At 41.9% G+C, this 26,958-nt stretch overlaps 1 protein-coding gene across 2 annotated transcripts in view; it reads right to left on the reverse strand.

The window, feature by feature from the left end:
• Nucleotides 1-8,214: 8,214 nt before the first annotated feature.
• The window catches only part of KNL1 (kinetochore scaffold 1), a 51,425-nt gene continuing 32,681 nt past the window's right edge, over nucleotides 8,215-26,958 (reverse strand). For both annotated transcript variants that reach the window (XM_043516589.1, XM_038406688.2), the window contains exons 16-27: nucleotides 24,774-24,864; nucleotides 21,568-21,684; nucleotides 20,671-20,758; nucleotides 19,214-19,294; nucleotides 18,738-18,777; nucleotides 18,510-18,611; nucleotides 17,930-18,030; nucleotides 17,549-17,617; nucleotides 17,268-17,377; nucleotides 16,508-16,626; nucleotides 10,444-10,566; nucleotides 8,215-10,310 (exon numbers count right to left, since the gene is read on the reverse strand). In XM_043516589.1, coding sequence (XP_043372524.1) covers nucleotides 10,196-10,310; nucleotides 10,444-10,566; nucleotides 16,508-16,626; nucleotides 17,268-17,377; nucleotides 17,549-17,617; nucleotides 17,930-18,030; nucleotides 18,510-18,611; nucleotides 18,738-18,777; nucleotides 19,214-19,294; nucleotides 20,671-20,758; nucleotides 21,568-21,684; nucleotides 24,774-24,864 — 1,156 coding nt within the window. In that variant the 3' untranslated portion in view covers nucleotides 8,215-10,195. The remainder of the gene's footprint in view (nucleotides 10,311-10,443; nucleotides 10,567-16,507; nucleotides 16,627-17,267; nucleotides 17,378-17,548; nucleotides 17,618-17,929; nucleotides 18,031-18,509; nucleotides 18,612-18,737; nucleotides 18,778-19,213; nucleotides 19,295-20,670; nucleotides 20,759-21,567; nucleotides 21,685-24,773; nucleotides 24,865-26,958) is intronic.

Raw genomic sequence — 26,958 nt, forward strand, 5'->3', positions numbered from 1 at the left:
TAGTCTCAAGGGTAGCCTCTTTGTCCTCCCTAGTCTCTTGGTTCTCAAATGTTTCCTTCTGGTTTTGGAGAAGGGGAAGTTTGAGTCTCTATCATCCCAATGGGAAAGGGTTGGGGCCCTCGAGAACTGTTGGCGATAAGCTGCCCAGGGATCCTAATATGACCATAGAGGCCATAATGGAGAAGGGGTGGCATCCAGGGTTGCTCCTACTAAGAGTGATGAAGTTCCTGGACATCTTCACTATTTCTCCAAGAAAAGGGGTCCTATATGGGTATGTAGGAGAACCCTAGAGAGATATCAATGATATTGAAGGCAGGTCTCCATCATTGTCATCTTCTTTCTCTAATGGGAGTTCTGACTGAAAAGGGAGACAACAGTACAGGATGTATAAGGGTCTGGAGACCAAGTCATTCTTGGTACCGAGAGACACTCAGTACCTGCAAACAATGGAGACTCTGGTTCAGTCACAGATGAGCCCTTCAGGTACCTAAAGTCTTGCAGTACAGCGAAGCATTACGGTACCAACAGTGTGGTGTGCTTGTCCCTGAAGGATGGTACAGAGGGTTCTGAGTGCTTCACAAACAGCACTGACATAGATGGAAGCTTAGTCTTACACAGTACTGAAGAGCTTGATAGGGTACCAAGAAAGAGGGTAAGTCTGATGGTACCAATCTTTTATGTTTACTTGGCCATTTCCGGTAGACGTACTGGAGCCATGCTTACTCTTAAAAGAGCTACAGGATTTTCTTGATATACTGGTGCTGGAGGAGCCCTTATCCTCTATTGTACTGAGCCTTAAGGACAAAGTCTCTGAGGTTGTTGCCCTGCTTGGAGAGCGAGGTCTTTTTGGGGTAGTTTCCTTAAGAAGAGAGTTTTTAGGATCTTTAGATGAAGTCTCTGAGGCTTTCCCCCTTCTAAGAGTGTTGCACTGAGATTGAAGAGGTGCTAGAAACCTCCGGAGACTGATATACAGGGAGTTCTCCTGATCTGGCATCGAAGCAGGACAAAGGGAGCACTCCATCATTAACAGTTGCAGCTTGATTTCCCAGTTCTTCCATGCCATAGATGTGAGGGCTAAACAGAAGTTACACTTTTGTGAGTCAAGCAGCTTTCCTTGGCAACGGTCACACTTAGTGTCCATCACTGACTGAGATAGCCTCTCTATACGAGAGGCAACCTTTAACCATGTTGAATTGGGCATGCACCTCACTGGGAGGATTTCTCCAGAGGAAATAAAACCTCTCAAATAACCGGTAACTACTACTAACCAACCAGCTAAACTAAAACAGTTCTAACAAAGTCAGCAAGCAGCTAAGGTGCACACCATGCGGACATGCTAAGCTCCGTCTCAGGCCAAGGTGGTTGAGAAGGCACTGAGGGTGGTGCCCACACAGCCTGATATAGCCCTGGTGCAGGGAACAAGGACATTAGCAGTGTCCATTTGGCCTGCACATGAAAATCTCCAATTGAAGGTATGTGGGGTGCACATGAACCTGAAGTGAAGCATCCATAGACACTACTCAAAGAATTAACAGCTTATTGCCCTACGTTCTACTGTTTTTGTTGGTGAGATATGGAGTCACTGCATTAACTGTTCGTGGGAACATATAATGGTCATAGGCGCCAGAGATAGGGGGGTGGGGACAAAAGGCTATTAAACTCCCCGACTTTTGAGAACCTAAACTTAGGAGGGATGGAATGGGAGCGGGCGTAGCCCACCCCTTGTCCACTGACTAGAGCTGGGTGGAATAAAGGCAAAGCCCTGCTGGCATGGATTGGTGGCCAGGCCAAATTTGAATGAGTGGCATTGTGTCCTGGCGCACAGAATCACAAGAAATGCCATTCCAATTTGTCCAAGTTTGGTTGCTTTCCCCACCACCCCATCCCCCCGCTGTCCTTTCAGCATACTTGACAAGGTCTAGAACTTAAGTCAGGTAAAAGGAGCCTCCAGTTAGCCAACAAGTTCCAACTAACAGAGAATCTGATAAGATGCCACTGCCACTTTATTCATGATTCATATAAAATAATTTTCACAAAAGAAACAAGACATGTCAAAGCAGGGGTGTGCTTAAACAGGAGTATCTACATTTCATTGGTGCATGCCTTAGAATGACCAAGATTTTTATGGCATCCTAGCATTCATCTGCTACTGATCAACAAGAAAAAGGAAGATATTAGGACAAAATGTAATGGCATGGTATCATTATAGACACTGACAGGAAATTGTCCTAACAACATAGACAAAGCATTGCCTAAGCAGGATAGCATTATTTGTAGATACTTCTAAGTCTTCATGCTTTCCATTAAGATATTTAATCTGTCTTTTAGTACTGGCAAACTACCAGGCATGTGGACATGTGCAACAGTAACAGCCATCCATAGAGAGAATAGAGAAGATTTTAAAGGTGGACAGCCTGTCTCATATTCAGTAGTAAAAGAGAGCATTTTAGGATTAAGTATATTAAGTAGTACAATATATACACAGCACTCACATTCAGGGTTTAAAAGTCATAACACTTCATGAGCCACCCCCTCATAAGTCAACAGTGATATCAAGTTGGGGCAGGGGGAACATGGTGAATCTTAGGTAGAGAACAATGTTCTATCCCTCTGCCTCCCCTTCCCCCCTCGCTACTTGATACCACTTTCTTACCTTTTATTTGCATTATGTCCTTCCAGTGTAGCTCATAAGTATCCCAAGGCAGAGACCTTTAACTCATTTGTAAAATGCCACATGTAGGTATGTGGCACTATGAAAGTAGTACTAGATCTGCTAATTATTTTTCAATGGTCTTATTCTTTTGCTTAACAAATTGTCTACTTTATATTTGGCAGCAGCTACCATATAATGGTAAATGCCTAACTTCATAAAAAGCAAGTCCTGAAAAGAACAGTACCTGCCTAATGATCAGCCTTAAACAACACACACACAGATTATAGTATATAGAATCAAAAAGCCATTTCCACTGTAAATTTTTGATCATGCCACCATGGCTTTCTTATCACTGTCAGTACCCTTTCTGCCTCCCCACCTCCCAACTAAATTTAAATAAAGCCTGTAAAATGATCTCTTTATATAAAGTCCTCGCCAAAACTAGGTTACAAATTCTGAGGAGGGCTTTAGTTTGAGAACTGTGGCTGTGCAGGAGGGAGACAGGAAAAAGGGAACTAGTTATCTCATAAGGCCTGATTTTCTCTCATTGCGGAGAAATCCCCAGCACAAGAGGAAGCCAAAGGGTTACCAGAGGCGTTGCAGCCTTGGATTCATTACTGAACTTTGCTGACCTCACAACACTAAGATGAAAGAGCAGGGAATTATTGGTAGTTATAATCTGACTCCTGGAATCACTCATGCCAACTTTCACTGGGCTGGAAAGGTTAGGAGCAATTTACTGCTCACACGCGCTGGAGCCCCAGGCAGGCAGACAGGAGCTTCATACGGCTTAGTGCCACACCAGTGTGAAAAGGAGGACAGCAGCAGGCCCAGTTTTTCACATTAACATATAGAGTAGTTTTGATGATAGAGGGGCCTTTATAGGTTTGATTAGAAAAATAAGGTACAAGTATAATGAGAAGTAACTACAAATATCTACCCAGACCAGCGATTGCATTTCATTGGCTGGACTGGAGGAATCATAAAAAATATCCACAGCTTTGGGAGCCTGACTGAGAAAGTTCTACACAGGATTATCAGTTTATCTGAATAAAATTAAATGAGCTGTGTACTGTAAGTGCAAAAGTCTAAGCCATTAGATGTAATGAAGTCCTTGATACCAAACAGGTCATTCTGAGTTAAACGGAAGTAACTTTGAAAGCATAACCCTGAGAAGCATATTTAGAGACCCCATTTCTAATCCAGGAGCCTGAGAAGAGGTTTTTTCCTCAGAGTTCCTAAAAAACAATGGAATTTACATTGAAGCTAAATATTAGTAGCTTCCATATCTGCAGGTAAGTAAAAAAAAAGTTAGTGTGTATTTCAAAGTTAAAATTTAATTTTTTTTTATTTATTTTTTTTTTAGTTATTTTACAAGTATAATGGCTCATGGGGCTCTTTAAAAAGAACCTGGTTTCTCAAGTGCTAGAGGCACTGGGCCCAACAAGACAGAGGCACAGGCAAGATCAGGCTTTATTCCAAGTCCGATTTTTACTAGATCATCTGCTGTGGGGATAGATGTAAATCTAATCCCAACTCAAGAGTTTCCTTTTCACTCTCTTATTAGCTTAGATGAGTAGGCTAATCACTTGGCATACTACATTGGGGCACTACCTGGTGTACATGCCTGAAAGCAGAGACTTGAATGGGGAGCAGCAGCAAGCATGCACCTTCTTTCAACCAGTGCATCTATCCTAGCGACAGAATTTTAGATGTTTCCTATGAAAATTAAAGTTGAGGGCACGAGAAATACAATATTTATAATACAGGGCAAAGTGACCTTCATCCTCACCTTAATCCTTCTGCAGTTAGTTGGAGAATTTAATCCAGCATCAAATTTGATTTACTCAAGCAAGATGTAAAGACTGAACATGAAGAATGGACACCATGAGCGTTGAGTGGCTTCTGCACGGACCACTACACAGAAATCAGTCCCAAATCAGTAACTGGAGAGAAACAGATACCCTGGGTTTCCTCAGAAAGATTTCCTTCTCATGACACTGTGAATTTAAGGCTTGTCTACACTCGGAAATTAATTCAGATTAAGGGAAGCTGTGAATTTAAAGTGAAATAGCTATTTTGGATTTATTCTGAAATAAAAACTTCTACACAGAGAGTTAATCAGGAATAGCTATTCTGGAATAATTCCCTGTGTAAACAAACCATTAGTCAAATTTGAACCCCTCCTGAAACATACACTGTTTATTTTACACAAATGATTGTTTTGTAATTGGTTATTTTAGATGCCTGTACATCACTTAATATTTAAGGTCAAAAATAGGTGTTTCAGATTAAATCAGATAAGTGAAAGTACAATAAGTACAATTACCATGTTTTATCACTGATATCTATAAAAACTATCAAGACAGAACGCCACAGTCAAGTTAGGATTTAAGTTGAGTGTTTATATTAGAGCTGTCGATTAATCGCAGTTAACTCGAGATTAACTCAAAAAAATTAATTGCAATTAAAAAAATTAATCGCAATTAATCACAGTTTTAATCACACTGTTACACAATAGAATACCAAGTGAAATTTATTAAATATTTTTGGATGTTTTCCTACATTTTCAAATATATTGATTTCAATTATAATACAGAATACAAAGTATACAGTGCTCATTTTATATTTTTGATTACAAATATTTGCACTGTAAAAATGATAAATAAAAGGAATAGTATTTTTCAATGCACCTCATTATAAGTACTGTAGTGCAATCTCTATCATGAAAGTGCAACTTACAAATGTAGATTTTTTTTGGTTACATAACTGGACTCAAAAACAAAACAATGCAAAACTTTACAGCCTACAAGTCCACTCAGTCCTACTTCTTGTTCAGCCAATCGCTAAGATAAACAAGTTTGTTTACATTTATGGGAGATAATGCTGCCCTCTTCTTATTTATGTCATCAGAACATGAGAACAGGCATTCACATGGGACTTTTGTAGCCGGCATTGCAAGATATTTACATGCCAGATATGCTAAACGTTCGTATGCCCCTTCATGCTTCAGTCACCATTCCAGAGAACATGCTTCCATGCTGATGACGCTCATTAAAAAAAATGTGTTAATTAAATTTGTGGCTCCTTGTGGGAGAATTGTATGTTTCCAGCTCTGTTTTATCTGCATTGTGCCAAATATTTCATGTTATAGTAGCCTCGGATGATGACTCAGCACATGTTCATTTTAAGAACACTTTCGCTGCCGATATGACAAAACACAAAAAAGGTACCAATGTGAGATTTCTCAAGATAACTACAGCACTCAATCCAAGGTTTAAGAATCTGAAGTGCCTTCCAAAATCTTAGAGGGATGAGGTGTGGAGCATGCTTTCTGAAGTCTTTAAAGAGCAACACTTTGACGCGGAACTACAGAACCTGAACCACCAAAAAAGAAAATCCATATTCTGCTGGTGGCATCTGACTCAGATGATGAAAATGAACATGTACCAGTCCACACTGCTTTGGATTGTTATTGAGCAGAACCAGTCATCAGCATGGATGCATGTCCTCTGGAACGGTGGTTGAAGCATGAAGGGACATATGAATCTTTATGATATCTGGCATGTAAATATCTTGCGATGTTAGCTACAACAGTTCCATGAGAACGCCTTTCCCCACTTTAAGGTGACATTGTGAACAAGAAGTGGGCAGCATTATCTCCTGCAAATGTAAACAAACTTGTTTGAGTGATTGGCTGAACAAGAAATAGGACTGAGTGGACTTGTAGGCTCTAAAGTTTTACATTGTTTTATTTTTTTAATGCAGGGTTTTTTTCATAATTTTACATTTGTAAATTCAACTTTCATGATAAAGAGATTGCACTACAGTATTTGTATTAGGTGAATTGAAAAATACTATTTCTCTTGTTTTTACAGTGCAAATATTTGTAATAAAAAATTTGATTCTCTGAAAGTGTTGAGCTGGGTTTAGAATCCAACACCTCTGAATCCCGGGCCTGTGCCTTTTTTGAAAGCTTGGGTAGTTGTTAGATAAAGTGAGCAGTATACACTTTGTATTCTGTGTTGTAATTGAAATCAATATATTTGAAAATGTAGAAAGCATCCAAAAATATTTAAATAAATGGTATTCTATTATTGTTTAATAGTGCGATTAATCGTGATTTTTTTAATCGCACAATTAATCGTGATTTTTTTTTTTTAAATCACTTGACAGCCCTAGTTTATATTAAAACAGGGTAGTTCCAAATCATGTTCCTTCTTTTGCATCACCAGCCTCTTCTACAGATGGCATTGTATTCTTATGATAAAACAGAACTTAAAAGGAGCAAATACTGTCATTTGTAGATTACTCATACTGGAAGTCATCTCTCTTTTATGCAAAATCTAACTACCCAGGCTTTCGAAAAAGATGCACATGATCAGATCCTTTACAGAAAGAAAAGGAGTACTTGTGGCACCTTAGAGACTAACAAATTTATTTGAGCATAAGCTTTCGTGAGCTACAGCTCACTTCATCGGATGCATCAGATGTAGCTCACGAAAGCTTATGCTCAAATAAATTTGTTAGTCTCTAAGGTGCCACAAGTACTCCTTTTCTTTTTGTGAATACAAACTAACACAGCTGCTACTCTGAAACCTGTCATTATACTTTACAGAGTTATTCATGGAGTTTCCTAACTGAACAATGGTCATATGCAGAATTGTGAAAACTTTAGAAGTTAGGTTCTAATTGAATTTATCTTTGCAAATTAATTCTAGTAGGTATATTACTTCTATGGAGATTACGAATACCTCATGACATTTAGAGTCACAAGTCAAGTCTGAAACTGTAGAGGAAAACTGGGGGAAATTACTCTTTGAATGACAATATACCGTGAACGTCAACTTCTAAAACCCTTGGAGGAGTTCATGTGTACACACACTGTGAATAAAAATTATACACAAGACTGGAGCTGCTTCATTTCTGCTATGCTTACATTCTCTCTGCTATTTCCCCTACCCTCTAGGTCTCCAACTAGAGCAGCTACAAAGATAGCTCTGATCAGACAATTCACCATATTCTACTCCAGTCCTTGTAGTCCCCTGATGTTCTTGGTTTAGTTTTTCTTTGATGTCTCACACAATTCGTTTACCCCCATGCAGCATAATACTTTATGGAGTATTGCAGGAGCACCCTCTGCTGGTTAAAAATATCAAGACTTCATCAATTTAAATATATATTTTAAAATGCATTAAATGCATTCTGGTACTGCATCTCAAGAGTCTTCTGCCAGTTTGCGGTCATTTTCCTAGGGTATTTTCATATACATTTTTTCTCCTGTTTTGTGAAAGTCATACACAGACAATGGGAAGAAATTAAGACTATATACAGGAGAATCAGTGCAACACACACACACACACACACACACACACACACACACACACACAGTCAAATTTACAAACAAAAGACAGAAGAAAAATATTGCTGTAATAATTTACAGGTAATGACAAAAGTTATTCCCATGCTATTAGATAAATTTTCAGATGGAAATCTGATATGAGTTGACAATATCCATTTAACTTCTAAATTATTCCACAGTAAAGAAGAGAAGGAAAGTATTAACGATACAAATGTTTAATGAGCTTTTCACTACTTTACGTAGAAGGAAAAATTGGAAAAACCAGAGAACTTCATAAAAATATATCAATGCTTAAACATCTGAAAACACATTTTAAAATTCTTATATTTTACAGACATATAGAAACAGTCAGGCACCTACAGAATGGAGAGTTGAGAAGTGCTAGATGCTTCAACATCACAGGAACAGGGTCTGTATACCCAGGACATGACCATGTCAGTCCTGACAATCTGAAGAATGTACTTTATTAAGACTAATAAAACAGTCCAGAGTATGCCAAAAGTATTACCCCGATCTCCTAGTTTTGAAACCAAAGAATTCAGTCTCTATGAACAAAATTTGCTACAAGACTAACACTGAAATATAGTGCACTGATTGCTCCTTAAGGCTCCTAGAACATTACAGCTCATGCGATTTATAGGAAACTTGGGGACAGAGAGGATGTCAGTTAGTGATTTCTGTGGCAAATTATACACCAACTTCTCCAGGCCATTCAGCAAATGTTTAGAATTTGTTACTAGTTTATCTATTACCAGTATCAGTACAAAGAGTTAAAGAAAAGCAATGATATGGATGGTTTGCTAAACAAGGATCCTATTCCAGTGAGGATACAAAAGGAAGACAGGTAAAGGAGATTGTATTTGGAAGAAAAGTGCATTTATGATGAAATTTAAAAAAAGGTTTTGCCATAAAGTATCCTTAAAGGTAAAGCAAAAAATTCTAGTAGTGGCAGTTTCATTAAAATTACTAAAAGTTTCTTTAGAAATTTAATTATAAAATAATTAAGCAAAACATGATCTATTTGACTGAAATACAACTAAAAGAGCTGCTTGTTTCTGAGACCATAGTACACATCACAAGACATTTTCAGATAGTTGGTATTTGTTTAGCTGGATTTGTTGTATCTATTATAACCATTTGTACCAATACTGCAGATAAAAAGAGAGCAAACACTATTTGAGTCTCTGTTTAGGCAGAGAAAAGTCCATCAATTTAATGAAAATCACCAGAGTTTTTTTCTAAGGAAACAGCTGCCTCAAGCAAGATAGTATCAAAATGGTCGGTGCTAAAAGTGTGCTCGATAGATCCAGCCCTTCTGAACATCTCCTACCATGTCACCTGCTGAATACACTAAGCAAAGCAGTTTTACATATCTAGCCTTCTTACCCCTTTGAGAAATAGGGAGCCTAGCCTAAGTAAGTGCATCAAATAGCTTAACAACTTAGAAATAGAACAGGATCTATGTGCAGAATGATTAGAACCAAATTCCACAATGAAAAGTTCACAACTTGATCCATGTGACTTTGGGTTCTGTTGTGCTGCAAAATCAATGGTTAGAAACAGGGATCTGTAACCTTAAAGAGAAACTTCTAACTGTGTGCGTGCCACTTGTGAATTTCGTAAGTTATAATTTTGTCAAGCAGCAGAAACCAGAATTATAGTTTCTGTGATCTGAGAGACATTCCAGTCAGCTAATATAATCAAACTTGAAATCTGGGCTAGTTAGTGATAATACCTTCCAGTCATGCAAGCCTTGGAAGATAGACAATAGCCCTTGGTAATAACAAACCAGAGATAAATTACCAGGCTAATTCTGGTGGTTATAGGAGCTAGAATTTATTTTATGTGGCAGAGTGTAACAAAAGGGAAACCAAAACCAGCAGTGGCTGGAAGGGTTGGGGAAGAGGAAAAAAATATGAGAAAAGTGGGACAAATTAATGGAAGCCATCTGAAATTCCTCCTTGGCTCTACAGAGATTTCTGCATTCCCTCAGCATGCTATGGTATAGGAGAGGTGTTTGGTAGTAGACTTACTGAGATTTCATTTCAGTGGTTTAAATATTGGACAATTTCACAGTCAGTTGCTAAATCAGATTCTTGTAGTACTGAAAGAAGCTGGCAACTCTTGTAAGTTTGAGAGGACAGATATCCAGCTTGAGAATTGTATTGTCCTGAGTGGATTTAGTGAATGATCAGGGAACCCTGGAGCAAGTTATGATAAATCATTTTGACCATTCTCGTCAGGTAGTTGGTGCCCAGTGGCACATTGGACAAAACAGCAGAAATTTCATCATGGCTGGAAAAGACAAAAAGAAATCATCTCAGGTGAGCTTCTGACAGTATACTTCTTAGCATTTTACTTCCTGTTCCCTGCTTTGAAGTGAAAAGTATGCATGAAGTCCTTTAATTCTTCTGCTTGTGCTACTCACCCAAGGCTCCCAATCCATTTTTGGACAGTGAAAGGGAGTGGACCCGATGGGTAGTTGGCAGATATAGAGAGTGTCACCTCAAACTTTGCAAAAGCTGTGGAAGTGGAGAACAAGAGCTTCACTCTGCATGGAAAACAAAATGTACATGCAGAGGGTTAAGTCATGGCTTCCTATAATACAGCTTCCTTTGAAATTGTGTCTCCAGATGTGAAAGACTAATGTCTTAACATAGACGTTACACACAGCCTCACTTTATATTCTTGAAGAGCAGCAATAGAATTTGTTTATAGTGTAGCAGTAGGTAAGGTTGAAGGAATCTTTCCATTTTAAGTAATAAGGCCCAAGTTCCCCTCAGAAGAAACCAATCTCCCTAAAGGTTAATGTGCCCCATTTTGTCTTAAGGCAGAATTGTTTTGGAAGGACTAGGGCAGGAAGGGAGAGGAAAGATGCCTTTTCTGGATTTCCACCCTTCAGAAAATAAAAAAAAACAAACCTAATTTCTCCAAATATGTAACTGCACATTTGTTTTGTTGACCTCGCTAAAGAGTACTGCCTTTTCTTTTGTTGTTATGTTGTGATGAGGGGGACAGGGCATTAATGAGGGATATTACCAAAAAAATCCAGCCTGTGATGATGTGTATATATCCCACTTTAAGGAACATAGAAAAAGGGTTAACTAGAACAGGGATACAAAGAGGCAATGGAAATCTGGAAGAGTAAGTACTTGTCCAGCTCAGCCCAGCCATGCCACAGGACAAGGAAGCACCATGGGAAAGTGGGAACTGGGAAAATGAAGGATTACTGTGCTTTAAATGAACTTTAAGTTAAGCACTGTGTTTTTCTACCTGGCTGAAGCAAACTTAAGATGTCTTCACTTTGCTGTTTTGATTTTTTTCCCTGAAGACCAACTGTAAGAAAAAGACAGTTACTTACTGTAACTGAGATTCTTTGAGATGTGATGCAGCTGTGTATTCCACTTAGATGTGTGCGCACCCAGCACACCGAAGCCAGAGAATTTTGCCTAGCAGTACCGTAAACAGGGAGTGCTTGTGCCTTGTGGCCACAGCCCCTCCTTTGGCCATATGAGGTGGGGGCACCCCAACCCCCCTCAGCTCCTTCACACCAATGTGCAGAGACTAGACTCCGATGCAGAGAGGACAGAAGTGGGTCACAGAATACACGTCTGCATCACATCTCAAAGAACCACAGTTACAGAAAGTAACCATTTCTTCTTCGAACAGATGCAGCCATGTATTCCACTTAGGTGACTCACAAGCAGTACCCACCCAGAAGGCAGGGCTTACTGCAGGGGTGGGCAAACTACAGCCCGCAGGCCGGATCCAGCCTGCAGGATTTCCCCCCTGTGGTGCCGCAGGCCACACGTTGTTCTCAGAAGCAGCTGGAACCACTTCCCTGGGGCCCCAGCAGTGGCGGGCAGAGGGCTCCATGCATTGCCTTTGCCTCCAGGCACCGCCCCCTGCAGCTCCCATTGGCTGGGACAGGGAACCGCGACTAATGGGAGCTTTGAGGGAGGTACCTGGAGGCATGGCAAGGGCAGCACACAGAGCCCTGTGTCCCCCTCTCCTCCCCCCCAGGGGCCATGCAGGGACGGGGTTCTGGCCGCTTCCCGGAGTGGCGCTGCGTGGGGCCAGGGCAGGCAGGGAGACTGCCCTTGCCCCAATGTGCGCTGCTGCCACCCCAGAGCCACTTTAGGTAAGCGGTGCTGGGCCTGAGCCCGAACCCCTCCTGCACCCCATCCCCCAACTCCTGTCCCTAAGCCCCCTGCCTGCACCCCTGTGCACTCCAATCCCCTGCCCTGAGCTCCCTCCCACAGTCCACACCCCTCCTTCAACCCAACCCCCTTCCCTGAGCCCCCCATACACCCTGCATCCCTCCTCTGCCCCAATCCCTTGCCCTGATCCTGTTTCTGCACACCGCACCCTCTCCCACACCCCACACTCCTTCCTGCACCCCAACCCCCTGCCCCAGCCCTGCATACAATTTCCCCACCCAAATGTGGCCCTCAGCCCAAAAAGCTGGCTTACAGCCTACCCAAACAAAGATTACAGGACAGCCCTACCAAAGCTTGCTTCTGCCCTGGCAGATGTGATAATGGCAAAATGGTTCGTAAATGTATGGATGGATGCCCACTTAGCAGCCCTGCAAATGTCCGAACTGTTGTGGAAGACAGACTACAGACTGAGGCAAAGGTGGCAAATCGCCTGAAAGCTCTTGGTAGGCAAAAATGCTCTCAAACTTGTAGAGTTTATTAGGGTCCCAATGAACTCTATTTTCTGCGCGAGAACCAAAACTTACTGAAACCCAGACGGTCAAGCAATGAGACCCAGACGGTCAAGCAAGCCTAATGTAGCATCGACGTGGGAAAGGATTTCCTCTCTGGACCTGCCTCTCAGTAACCAGTCATCCAGGTACAGGAAGATGTTGATTTTTTCCTTATGAGATATACCATCAACACAACCATGCAGTTGGTAAAAACCCCAGGGGCGAAAGAGAGGTCAACGGGAAGCACCATATACTGAAAATGGTGCTCGACTATGATGAATCAAAGGAATAGTCTATGGCTTGGCAAAATCACCATGTGAATCATGTCCTGAAGGTCCGGAGCAGCAAACCAGACATTCTGAGACAACACAGGGAGGATAGTCGATAGAGTGACCATTCAGAACCTCATGTATCCAACATATTTGTTGAGGCAATGAAGGTCAAGAATAGGTCTCATTTCTTCCTTGGATCTGGACACCAGAAAGTACTGAGATTAGAAGCCTTGACCCCGGCGTTCTGGCAGAACATCCTCCACTGCTCTCAAAGCCAGTAGCAAGCAAACCTGCTCGAGGAGCACTATCTCATGAGAGGGGTCCCTGAAAAGGAATGGGGAGGGAGGGACGGCAGAGAGGTGGAAAGGAACTGAATGGCTTAGCCCAATCTGATGGTGCTTAGGACCCAGCTGTCTGGGGAGATCAAACCCCAAGCATTGTGAAAACAAGTCAGCCAGTCCCCAAACAAAGGGTATGGGAAGAAGGGAGTGACTCCTGGAACACTGCTCTGGACCAAGGAGTCAAAACAGGTGCTCGGGGGGTGCCAGGTGAAGGTGTGTGGGATTGGCCAAACCCCAGACCCAAATGCCTCCTCCTCTGGGATCTATGCCCCTTTCTGGGGTAGTCCCGCTGTCCTGGGGAAGGGAAAGGCTGCCCAAATGCATGCTGTGTATGATACTGCTGCTGATATTGACCACAGCAGTGGTGCCTTCCCACTGCCGGTGTGTACACCCCTGAGAACCATAGGGTAGCCCTAGAGGTAGAGTCTCATCCATCTTGTCAAACAAAGCACTTGTCCATCAAAGGGCAAATCCTCTATGGCCTGTTGTATATTGGGAGCAGTGCCCAAATTCTGCAGCTACGATGCTTTTCTCATGGTCACTGCCGAGGCCATCACTCTGGATGAACTATTCGCCACATCCAGTGCAGACTGCAACAAAGTCTTAGCCACCAAGCAGCCCTCAGTGATAAATGCCTGAAAGTCCTTCCTCGAGGCTTCAGGCAGCTAGTTTGCAAACTTAGACAGCCATCCAGTTCACAAAATCATATTTGGACAGCAGTGCCTGCTCGTCAGCAATACATATCTGCAAGGAAGAGAAGGTGCAAATCTTTCTACCCATCAGGACCATGGAAAATAATTTTGGGAGTGGAAATAAACCTGCCCTGTTGGGCTCTATTGTTCACCGCAGTTACAACCATGGAGTTTGGGGCATTATGGGACTAAAACCTCTCAAATCCCTGCATTGGAATGAAGTAGAATTTCTCCATGGGTTTCACATTAGGCAGTACTGAATCCATAGTGCTCCAGAGAACCTTAGCAGGCTCTAGGAGTGCATTGTTAGTAGGAAGGGCGACTCTCCCAGGGACAGATGGCTGCAAGATATCCAAAACATATGGGTATTCCTATAGAGAAACTCCTCCTGAATACCCAGGGAGGTCCTGGTATGCCTTGACATCCTCTGGTACTGAAGGAGAGGAAGAGCTTGGCAATGCAGAATTGTTCAGGGATAAAGACGAAGTGGTTAACTGTGCCAGAGCCAGATCCTGCTTCAGGACCAATGGACCTGGATGGACGAGGCTGGAGGTGGTGGGAAGGTTTACTGGTGCCTGGACCTATGGTGGATTGACGGTCACTGCCACAGACCTGCCCGATGACCTCACCTTAGGGCAACATGAGGAGCATCCATGGATTCCACAGGTATAGATAAGGGCATTGGTGGCCAATAGACTTCCTGACCACAAGACAAGCACCAATTCTGATTGCCAGTGTTCCATAAATGGCCCCCGATGTGAGTCAGGCAATGGAGAGTGGGAGAGGAGAAGGAAGATCCCAATCTGGATGCTGATGAGTCCTGGGCTTAAGAGGATAAAGGTAGAGCCAGCCCTGAGGGTGTGAGCAACCAGTCTGACTCATCCTTAGCCCACAATGAAGAGGAAACTGACACAGATGGTGGAAATGGTATCGCTGGCACTGAGTACACCTCCATTGTTTCCAGTGGTGGAAGTAGAGTCGACCCCAAAGTCAGCCCTGGTACCAAGGTGATTGACGGTGCTGGAGTGGAAGGTGATGAGTGCCACCACAGTGACACCTGCAGCTCCAACTGCAACAGTGCCAAGGAGTTTCCCAGTGCTAAGGACCCTTCCATTGAGCCTGGTACTTCCCCAGTTCCACAGACTGTGGAAGGGGAACACTGGGGTGTAGTGTTAACAGACACAAGGGTTCAGTGGCCTGTCCAGCCAATGGGGCTAAAAATGACTCAGCCGTGGCAAAGTCCAGGACCAAAGGAGAGGTCGGGGCAGAAAGGCAAATGAGGTCTGCAGCCACCTTGTATGCTTCTGACATGGAAACAATCTAACAGGGTCTCTAACCTCCCTACTGAGTCCTAGGGAGTGGTAGGGAGGTTAGCACTAACTCTGTGCTGCTCCATGCTCTTCCTGGAAGAGGCAAAAGAGTCCCCACAAGATCTAGAGTAGTCTTGATTGGTCTTACATGACCTTTTCGTTGGTTCACGCCACAGGGAATGGCTCCTCCGTTTCTTCGGAGAGGCACCTGCTTCATGGCACAAAGTGGCAGCACTCTCAGAACCTGAGGGTGACCTCAGATCCAACAAGGGCCTTGGTGTTGAAGCAAGCCACATGGCCTCTTCAAGCAGGTGCTGTTTTAGGCAAAGGCCCTTAGCCACTTGAGTTCATTTTGTGATTGATTTACAGATCGAACACTGCTCCTTGACGTGGGCCTCACTCAAACACCACAAACTCCACATCCGAAGGATTGTTGTTAGGGATCGCTCCCCGACACAATAGACAATGTTTAAACCCTGGTAAGGGTATCAGAAGGGAATACTTAACTAAATACAGCTAACCCTAATTTAACTACCACTAAGTGTACTAATTAACTATATACAACTAGAAAAAACACTAAAATAGTGAGAGGTTAAGACCACACAGAGCAACAACTCCAGCCACAAGGGGAAAGAAGGATCTGGGAGGGGCGGGGGGAAGTTTCAGGGTGTCCTGTCCCATATAGCTGGGGAGGGGCTGTGGCCACGAGGTATGAGCACTGCCCCTCTACTGGTACTGCTGGCAAAATTCTCCAGCTTCAGTGTGTTGGGTGCGCATACACCTAAGTGGAATACACAGCTACATCTACTTGAAGAACTCTTGGTCCTGACTCCCTGTACATTGCTGCACCCTGATCTAATGCTTTGGATAGAGGTATGTATCAAAGTGGCAGGTAGCAAGTGATGAAAAATTTGTCAGTAAGGAAGCTGACAGAATCCCTGAACTGTTCATTTTCTGCTATTTTGAAGTTAGGGTTTTGTTTTTTAAAAAGGTGCTGAATTTGTAAAAAAAAACAAAAACAAAAACAATGAAGTTTTTGGATGTCAGCTGGCTTCCATTATTAAAGTTAGACGGAAAGTGCGTTTCAAAGTCTTCTGTTTGTGAGTAGTCACTAACAGCACTTTTTTGGCGTTGAATTGCAGTAGGTGTGATCTTTAATCACTCACTTTGTATTGTTCACTTCTGTCTTCAGAAGATTAAACTTTCCACCCCATCTGTTCAGAAACTCAATCTCTTCTCCTAAGAGTCGACAGCGATTCACCACTAATGAGACCTCATGCAGCATCTAAGTGGACAATCAGATAAAGTAATCACATTAGAGCTTACTTAACATTTTAAATTGCAGTTCTACTCTAGAAAGTACATAAAAAAACCCATAATCTGAACTGCTAGCTCTACACTAATCTGGGATCTAAAAATGAAACCACTCAAGTATCACCACAGAAAAATTCCGCTGCCCAAATTCTGCCCTCAAATATACCTCTGCATCGTTGTGGGAAGGCCAAATTTGGTTCTGCAATTAAAACCACTATTCTATTAATTATGTAGGAACCAGAATAGAATTTCTGTCCTGGATGGTTGTGCTGTCTCTGTAGTGCTAACAGAAGTAGTAAAACATTTCAGTCGAACAGCAAGCAGACATCAATCAGGGAACAGATCTATTGATTGAGGAATCTACATTTATACAGAATAACCATTCAGAGCAGAACCAGATACTTTACTGTATGATTTATGATTGATTGAAACTACAGCTTTAGAATCGCTTTTCTTATGGCAAACACTTAAGCAGCAGAATATGAATTAATTCAAGGCTGAACTTTATTTTAAGAAATCATTGTTAAAGAATATCATCTTTATTCTGTTGAACAGAACAGATTCCATGATCATCTTCTCAGGGCTCTGTAATTTAGCTTCTTGGAACATTACCTGGGGCAAGTGGTCCATTGTTGTGCATTTTGTATGCCAGGAACCCTGACTTTCAATAAACTGGAAGATGAGCCTTTGGACTAGACATGATGAGAGTGGAGCTTTTTCTTCTGTAAGACAAAAGAAAGAATTATTCTTCAGAACTGTTTATATTTGTAATCAATAATCTCTGTTTGGCACTGTCAGGCAATGCACTTGCAGATAAAGTGCAAGTATGCAGATGCCTTCCCACAAAAAGGCAAACCCAAGGAACAGAGCAGCAAGCCACTTCAGAGCCTTACCATCCAACAGAGATTCAAAGCTCATATCAACAATCTTTCTGCAGGGATTGTGATTGAAAATAGCACCATCTGTGAGAGACCAAAAACAAACTGTATTATAAGGGTGTATTTCCAGACTGTGTGCACTTCCTAACACCTCAGAAATCTCTCTAGAGCAGACATCCAGGATGTATAATTTAATCCTTTTGTTAAAAAAAATCAGGCCCAGACTCCAATCCCATAACTACCTTAACTCACAGTTTGAGTGCTTCCACTCTAGTATATTTGCCTTCTCCTACTAGTATAAGGTCTAAAGATGTCAGCCTGATCTGATGGATTTATATTATGTAAACCTTTTGGTTTGTAAGCCAGAGAAAGCTCCTGACAAATTTTGCCACTCACCCACTGGTGGTCCAAATGTAATAGTCAGTTCTATAGAATCATAAAGGAAGGTGAACACTGCTTGTTGATCGCTCCATTCACTGATCTCCCATTCAGTGAAGCTAAAGAAGAAAAATCTGAGTTACAAACAAAGAAACAAAGTGGAAAAAGATAAAAGTACTAGATGTACATACAACATCTACCACTACATAAATGTGCTAATAGAAGCTGGCATTTTGCTGTCCCTGTGGCTCATCAAGTCAGATGGAAACAGTAGCATGAGCATGACCTTCCAGGAAATATTTAAAAGTTTGTCTTCTATTAAGAGGTAACACTAAACATTAAAACAAAAATACTCATTTTGGAAGGGGAGAAGACTGCTATAGGAAAAGATTTTGCAATGTCTCTTTTGTATATAAAATCAGTGCATCCTACTATGCACTAAACTCACAGAAGCTTTACTGCTAATTCTATATTGCCAGGAGATAGGCTCCCAAATGTAGCATCAATTAAAAATACATTAGCACTATCAATGTGGGGAGAGGAAACTGGTTGATCTCTGGGATAAGAATCAAAGGTGAAGACCCTTTCCTTCTCTTACTTGTATTTGTCGAGGAGCTCCTCACAATCATTTGCTTTATTCTTCAGACGGTTTATCTCAGAAAACCCCTGCTTCTTCTGAACCTCCAGATTTGACAGATCCCTACAGAAATACAGCAACAAAATCAGATTCTCCTGGGAAGACAAAGCACCCTGATTCAATCTCTAGAACCTTAGTGTACATGTAGGCTTTAAATAGATGTAAAAGAATCATTGTGTGAAATTCTACCTTTGAAGCTCCTCTTCTTGGACTTTGAGGTTTTCAAGTTCTAAGAAATTTAAAAAAGCTATGAAAGATGTGCAAGCAGTATGAGAAGCATGAAAAAAAAAACCTGACTGGCTGTGCAGCCCTGGTTCTCAACATCAGGAGAAATCCCAGAGTGATGGCAGTTACTCTTTCTAGGATGTCAATAGAAATGGGCAATTATTCAGCACTTGGAGAACAATGCACTCTAGCCAGCCCATGTTCTTTTCAGCTCACTGTATTCCAAGTTCTGATTTTCCAGAAAAAAGACAAAATGCAGAAAAGATGGTTTTTGTGGATAGCCATCTCCCAACCCCGTGAAGACAACTGTGGTGGTAAGATGTCCACCTTCAGTGCTTGCTTTCACACTAGCCTCGAGGTACATATTCGCTACTCTGGACCACAAACTTTTCCATCCCCAGAGTTCATTAATGGAAATACACCTCAACTGGCCCCATTACCTTTCTCAGAGTTTCTCACTTTGGACTCCCACTCTGACACTGGATCACTGATATCAGCTTCACATTCTTCCAACTTAGTAACTAAAGGAAAGATGCGTTAGAAGCCATTCTCTACCTACCACACTATTCTGAAGCACAGCAGTGACTCCTGCAAGAATTCAGCCTCTCTTTGTATCAGTCAGTCAGGCTCAATGTTTAGGTTTCAGTTGTCTTCAGCTATTATAATAATGAGCTGCAGTTTTACTTTGTCAAAAATGACAATATGGACACATGTGACAAGAAGCCTGTAGTTCTAGAGTTTACACAGAAAATATCAGGTAGCAGTGGATGATGGGTAAAAATCTTATTTGTGCTATATCCCATTATAGCAGTTTTGAAACTCATGGTGCACATTTGTCTTGAGCACTGAAATATATTAGGAAAAAAAAAAAAATCAAACTGGTCACTTAGTCTCCACATCCTTCTTACAAGGTTTCCTTAAGCAAAATCTACAATCACAAGCCTATCCAACCAGCCTCATACAGACAAGTTACTCATAGTACAGGACTTGTAATGCTCCAACACCCCTTCACTAGTTTCTGCTTCTAAATGATCATTTGCATAGAACAGGGGTGGGCAAACTTTTTGACCCAAGGGCCACATCAGGGTTGGGAAACTGTATGAAGGGCCAGGTAGGAAAGGCTTTGCCTCCCCAAACAGCCTGGCCCCCGCCCCCTATCCGCCCACTCCCACTTCTCACCCCGACTGCCCCCTCAGAACCCCTGACCCATCCAACCCCCCAGGACCTCCTGTCCCAACTGCACCCCAGACCCCAGCCCCTACCCAACCCCCCCGGCTCCCTGTCCTCCACTGCCCCAACCCCTATCCACACCCCTGTTCCCTGAAAGGCCCCCCGAGACTCCCACGCCTATCCAACCTCCCATGTTCCCTGTCCTCTGACCACCCCCTCCCAGAACCTCCACCCCATCCAACCACCCCCTGCTCCCTGACTGCCCCGACCCCTATCCACACCCCACCCCCTGAGAGGCCCCCCGGGACTCTGTCTATCCAATTGCCCCCTGCTCCCTGTCATCTGATCACCCCGCCCCAGAACCTCCACCCCATCCAACCACCCCATTCCCTGTCCCCGGAAACCCCCTGCCCCTTATTTAACCCTCCACCACCTCCTTACCATGCCACTCGGAGAGGCAGGACTGGCTTATTGGAAAGCCTGGGAGGTGGGCAGGCACAAGTTGCACTGCCCGCGTGGCTGCTGGAGAGGGGGACAGCAGGGGTGGGGCCAGGAGCTAGCCTCCCCGTCCAGCAGCTCAAGGGCTGGGCAGGATGGTCCCGTGGGCCAGATGTGGCCCGCGGGCCGTAGTTTGACCACCTCTGGAATAGTAGCTCTTCCAAAGAAGTTAAGAGGTGTTTATACTCCAGTAAATGAAAATTCTTGAACTAGGATCTGATACACTTACCCGTTTCCAGAGCAAAAAGACAACTATCCATCTCCCTGAGGAATTCATCCATTTTTGCTATTCTTGACTGTAGTTTCTCGCATTGGATCTAAGAGTAAAATTGAACAATTATGTTTCATTTTTGTTTGGTAATATATTTTCACATAAATCTACGGCTGCATTTAAACAACAGTTCTGGTTTTCTAGGACTCTCACACTGATCTCTACTTGCTAGGAAATGGACCAATGAAACCAATGCAGTCTATCATACTTTGACCTAAAACCAGACAGACAGCAGTTAAGGCAATCACAGGATTTCAGATGACACCAGAGCTGCTTTGCCATAATCTTTCAATCACTTTTCTCAGGAAGAGGTGAGATGATGCAGGGTGCTAACTGAGAAGATAGTTTTTTGAGCAAATGCTAACCTGTTTGACCTTTTAAGAAATAAGCAAATTCTGAGATGTCCTTCACAATGGGACAAATGCTCCATTTATTTCTCTGACTGGTGGCCTATGCTGATATCCCCACTCTGTCATTACTTGTAGTACAATATGATCACACCATAAGAAGATAGCTATATGTCCATGTCATTGCTACTCTCCCCCTCCCCTTTTATACTTTGTAGTGTGTAGCATTCACAGGTCTGAATCAGGAGCAAGGTCCCCACTGTGTAAGTGCATAGAAAGATATTGCCCCTGCCCTAAAGTGTTCACAATCAAATTTAAAATAAGATTCCACAATATGAGGGAATAAGTAGGAGATTAACAGTAGTAGAATGCCTATTTACATAGGATAGTTATGTGCCTAATTTGATAGTCCCAACTCACCTTACACATTTTAAATATAAATGAAATAAATAAATCAGGAATCCCTAGTGACTCTCTACCACCCTCTTCCCTTCTCCAACCCCAATACCTGTGTGTTCTGCATCAAACTATCATACAATTTCACTTTCCCCTTGTGAGCCAGGACTTTACTCTTCTTGGTGAAACAGGATTTCATTTTATTCAACTCTGTTCCAAAGTTCTTCAGCTGCAATGGATGGGAAGAACAATAAGCAAGGTGAATTAGTAAGTTACATAAAGTTAGTCTCTCAGACTGATTCAACTGTCTAGTAGCAGCATATGAAAGTCACAAGTAGAGCCCAGCAAATCTGCGGATATCCATGGACCATGTTTGCAGATCACGGATGAATGCGGATCCAAGTTTTATATCTAGAGTCCTGCAAATCTGCAGATATCCTTGTGAAACTGCATTCCATATTCACCATAGTGATATGATTGTGATATAATTATGATGCATCTTGTACAAAATATGTCATGTGCGGTGTGAATGGAAAAGTTATGGTTTGCTGCATATGATTATCCTATATGTATGCATGTATCATTTCTGTATCTGGAGTTACGAATATTTGACTATGCATCTGTATTTCAAATGTGCTTTCTCTTGGGTAACTCCCATAAGGTAATTTACATCCAGTCTTGCTGGCACACTCTGATGGGTCTATTCAAGTAATGGCCCATCAACGAAACCAATGGGCCATGGGAAAAGCTTAGCCTCACCTGATGAGTTTTCCTGTGGACACTTGAGCCAATATATGGGTAATGTCTGCTATGACTCATTGAAGCACGCAAGGGGACATGACTAGGTCATGTGATATTAAACTCCATCCAGTGCCAGTATTTTTCCACTAACTGTGCTGGGGCTTTGCTTGGAGCAATGAAGTCCCCTCCACATGGAAGAAGCTATAAAAGGGGGGAAATGACATCACCACTGGCCTCACTCCGCCTACAACACATCACCTGGAAACACCTTAGGAACAAAGGCTGATCTGGGGAAGGGGGTCCCAGGCAAGAAAGAAGAAAGCACTGCCTATGTATGGAAGATAGGTGCACTACTGGTACCATCAGGGTAAGACACTGCTTATTTCAAATCCTGTCTAGTTTATAAAATTTAGATTGTAGTTTAAAATCATCAACATTTGGTGTAGACCCATTTATAACCTGACCCCCACTCTTTGATGCAACACTTTTACCAAAAATATTCGGCTTATGAATGAGTATATACGGTAAGTACTCTGAAATTCGTTGCCCTGGTTATTTGAGACTTTTAGCAAAACTCTAGAATATATATATGCTATTGCCATACTGGATTACATTTTGGTTCATCTAGTCTAATATCTTGGCTCCAACAGTGGCCAGCTCTAGAAGCTTCAGGGGAGGGTGAAAGACACACCAGCCACACTCTAGACATGCAGATACATGACAATCTATCTCCACATGAAGGTTTCATTCTAATCCCTAATAGAGATTGGTTTAGTATCCCTTGCAACATTTGTTAGAATTAGCTATAATAAAAATATCCAAAAGTTGTTATTCATAATGATGTCCAACCCATCTCTGAATCCTGCTAAGGTCTTGGCCTCAGTGACATAATCCTATGACAATGAGTTCCACAGTTTAATTATGAATCGTGTGATAAAGTATTGCTTTATCACTTTTGGAATTTACCATGTTCTAATTTCATTGAATGTTCCCTTGTTCTTGTATTGAGACAGTGAAGCTCCTGATCTATTTTCTCAATACTATTAATTATTTTGTATACTTTATTGTGTCCCCTTTTTTTCAGATCCAAATGTTTTCAATTTCTTCATATAAGAATTTTTCCATGTCCCTAATCATTCTCATTGTCTTTCTCCAAACCCTTGCCAACTCTAATACCCCTTTTTGAGATGGAGTGACCAATGCTGCATACAGCATTCCAGATGGGAGACAGCCCACTGATTTATATAATGGCATAATATTTTCTGTATTATCCATAACTAAGGCTACGTTTTAGTCACGGGTATTTTCAGTAAAAGTCATGGACAGGTCGCAGGTAGTAAACTTGGGCCAGGGGGCTATGGGTGCTGAGGGAGCGGGTGGCCCAGGACCCCTGCTGGTGGTTGGGGGTGGAGGTGAAAGGAGACTCAAGTGGCAGCACATGGCCTGGGACCCCTGCTGGTGCTGGGGGGAGGTTGGAGGGGTCCTTACTCAGCTCCCTACTCAGCTTCAACTGGCACATCCCTGCAGCTCCTAGGAGCTGCAGGGACATGCCACTGGGAACCGGGGAGCCCCTCCCCCCAGGTAAGCGCTGCCCTGCACCTCAACCCCCTGCCACAGCCCTGAGCCCCCTCCCACACACCCAAACTGCTGCTGCTGCTGGCCCAGGCAGCCTCTGAGCCAGCACAGACCACTGCAGAAGTCACGGAGGTCATGGAAACTCGCGTTACTTCCAGGACCTCTGTGACAGACACGCAGCCTTATCCAGAACATTTGTTACACATCCTAACTTCTTGTTTGCTCTTCTGACTGTAGGAGTGCACTGAGCAGAATTCTTCATTGCATGGTCTACAGTGACATGCTGATCCTTTTCCTGAGTTGATGAATTAATTTAGAATCCAGAAAGATGTATGAGTAGTTCAAATTTTTCCATCCAACGTTCATTACTTTGCATTTATCAACACTGGTCATCTGCCATTGTGTAGTCAATTCTCCTAGCTTGGTTAGGTCCCTCTGAAATTCCTAAGTCTTCTCTGAACTCAACTAAGCCAAATAACTTTGTATCACCCTCAAACTGAAGTTTGAAACTAGACAAATTCAGACTAGAAATATGGGGTAAATTTTTAACAGTTGTTAAAACAATTTATCAAGGATCCTGTGGATTCTCCATCGCCGACAATTTTAAAATCAAGGTTGAATATTTTTCTAAAACTATACTCTCGGGATTATTTTGGAGAAGTTCTACAGCCTGTGTTATACAAGAAGTGAGACATGATAATCCAAATGGTCCCTTCTGGTTTTAGAACCTGTGAAATTTTGCTACCTTACAACTCACTCCCCTTTTCCAGATTGTTAATATACTAAGCACAAGACCTAATATACAATCCTTAAACATTCTGCTGTTCACTTTTTGCCATGATGAAAATTAACCATTGTTGATTCCAGCTCTTTATTTCCTGTCTCCTAGCCAGTTTTGGATCTATAATAATTTGCCTTTTGTCCCACATTTAGAGAGTCATGTCCAGTCACCATTCAAGTTTTTATAACTGCATGCAATAAGACTGCAACAGTTGGCATTACCTCTTTGTCAGAGAAGGTCCTCATCACCTCCCAGAGGCTCTTATTCACATCCACCAAAAGTTTATCCTGGACACCTGCACATAACTTTAAACTGAAATATGAAAAAAGGTCAGAGAACGGTCTTGTTATAGCCATGTAAGCTAGCACACAAAGAGGTTATGCATTTGATGCAAATCTACCGCACTGAGTTTTAACTAAGCATGGAGATGTAAGTTTTTTTTTGTTTTGTTTTGTTTTGTTTTTTTTTAAGTAGGACTCAGTGCCTTTGACTAACTTGTCAGGCCTGACTCCTTCACTGCCCTTTCACTATCTTTTGGATATTTCCCCTCTTTTGATTAAAAATTCCTAACAGACCACATTGTGAAGGAGGTAGTCTTCACAGAATATTTAATCTCCTCAATTTCTTTACACTTAATTATGTTATTCTTTAATCCCAGTTACAAAATTACAGGTCAACAAACTCCAGAAGTGTGAATTTATGTAGAATAAAGGGGCATAATCTCTTTGTTGTCCAAGGAATTAAATGCATGAAGACTGCTATATCAGAATGAAAGTAGAACTGTTGGTTTCTAACTGCTGTATAGCTGTTTTATTCTTAAAGAAGCATTTCTGACCCAATTCAGCTCCATTTGTACTATTGTGGCTATATGAATAGTATGGATACTGTGGGTACAGCTTAAGTGTGGTTCCTATATTTATAGGAAAAACTCCTCAGAAGTAAAACTAACTGGACTGACTGATCTCTGAGGTTTATATTAATACTCCTCTTGCTCAAGGTTAATGTAAGGCTGCTGGGACAGTTAGTGAGTAGCTGCAGGTAACATCCTCAGTATGCTGTCATCATTCAATTTATTTCCATATCTGAACTGGCTGGTTCAGTGCAATGACTTATTTGGTGTCTAAAATTGGGGCATGGATGAGATCAAGGTGACTTAGGATGAAATCCTGACCCCACTGAAGTCAATGGAGTTTTGCGTTTGACTTCAGTGGGGCCAAGATTTCATCCATAACGTTTACAGGATAAGTAAGGCACCCAGAAGTGATTCACATTATATAAGGACCTACGCCAATTAACAGGATAAACCTACAGTTTTATTCACAACTTGGAGATTTTGTTGGATATCCATGTAAAAATTTGCCAAAAGTGATTTTTATTTTTATCCTCGGCCTGGGGTGTAAAGGCTGTACCTTTTTTTTTTTTTTTTTTTTTTAAAATATGGACCATGCTATGGTTATCAAGTCTTTTGTCACCTGGAAGCTGGATTATTGCAATGAAATCTAGAAGTTCAAGTAATTTGAAAGTTGCAGCTTGCTTTCATGTTGAAAGCACATTAAACATCTGCTGCTCCAATATCTCCATTGGTTACTAGCTGTGTTCCAGGTGAAGTTTAAGGTGGTGTTTTTGAGCTATAAATTCCGAAGTGGCTTTTTCCTTGATTACTTGAAAGACTGCCTCTTCCTGTGAGATACTGTGTTAGATTATCCATGACAGTAAAGCTAACAGTCCATTGGTTTAAACAAGAGGCAACCTGGAATTTATTTCCATCTCAAATCTGCACAAGCCCAGATCTGATGACCTACAGAATATGATGCAAAGCTCATGTTTTCCCCAGCTGTCTTTTTTTTTTTAGGGAAGGCTGAGCATGCAGGGCAGAGTTGTTCAGGGAACAAAGGAGGAGGAAATGGAATTGGTGTTATGGTTAAGTTTTTAGGAGGGCTTTTACATTCTATTTCTTATATTTTGTTTTAGCAATTTAACTGCAGTGCAACTAAAGAATCAGATACTAGAATCAATCATGAACACAAAAACTTAAGTCTCTGAATATCGTACTCTCTGTATTTTAAATTTGATAAATTCTGGAAAATTAGAACAGATAATGGCAGTTATAATCCATCATGATCTTTCTTCTGTTTGCTATCTTTTATTGGCTTTGATAAAAACATTTACTTTTGCTAACATTAACTTGCATTTACAAGTCAGATGAGATAAAGAACAAATTAAATCACTGTTGGCAGATTTGCCTCTACCCTCCTCCACACCCACAAGTCCTACCAAGACTTTCCCACATTCAGCTTTAACCCATAGGTTTAAATGATTATTTGTTTAAAATTAAACAGGCTTACTACAGTCTTGAACTTTTTTCCATCTGTCCATTGGAAAATAATGGAATTACTCCCTTCAGGC

This window comes from Dermochelys coriacea, chromosome 6 (assembly GCF_009764565.3).
Source record: "Dermochelys coriacea isolate rDerCor1 chromosome 6, rDerCor1.pri.v4, whole genome shotgun sequence".
Taxonomy (NCBI): Eukaryota; Metazoa; Chordata; order Testudines; family Dermochelyidae; genus Dermochelys; species Dermochelys coriacea.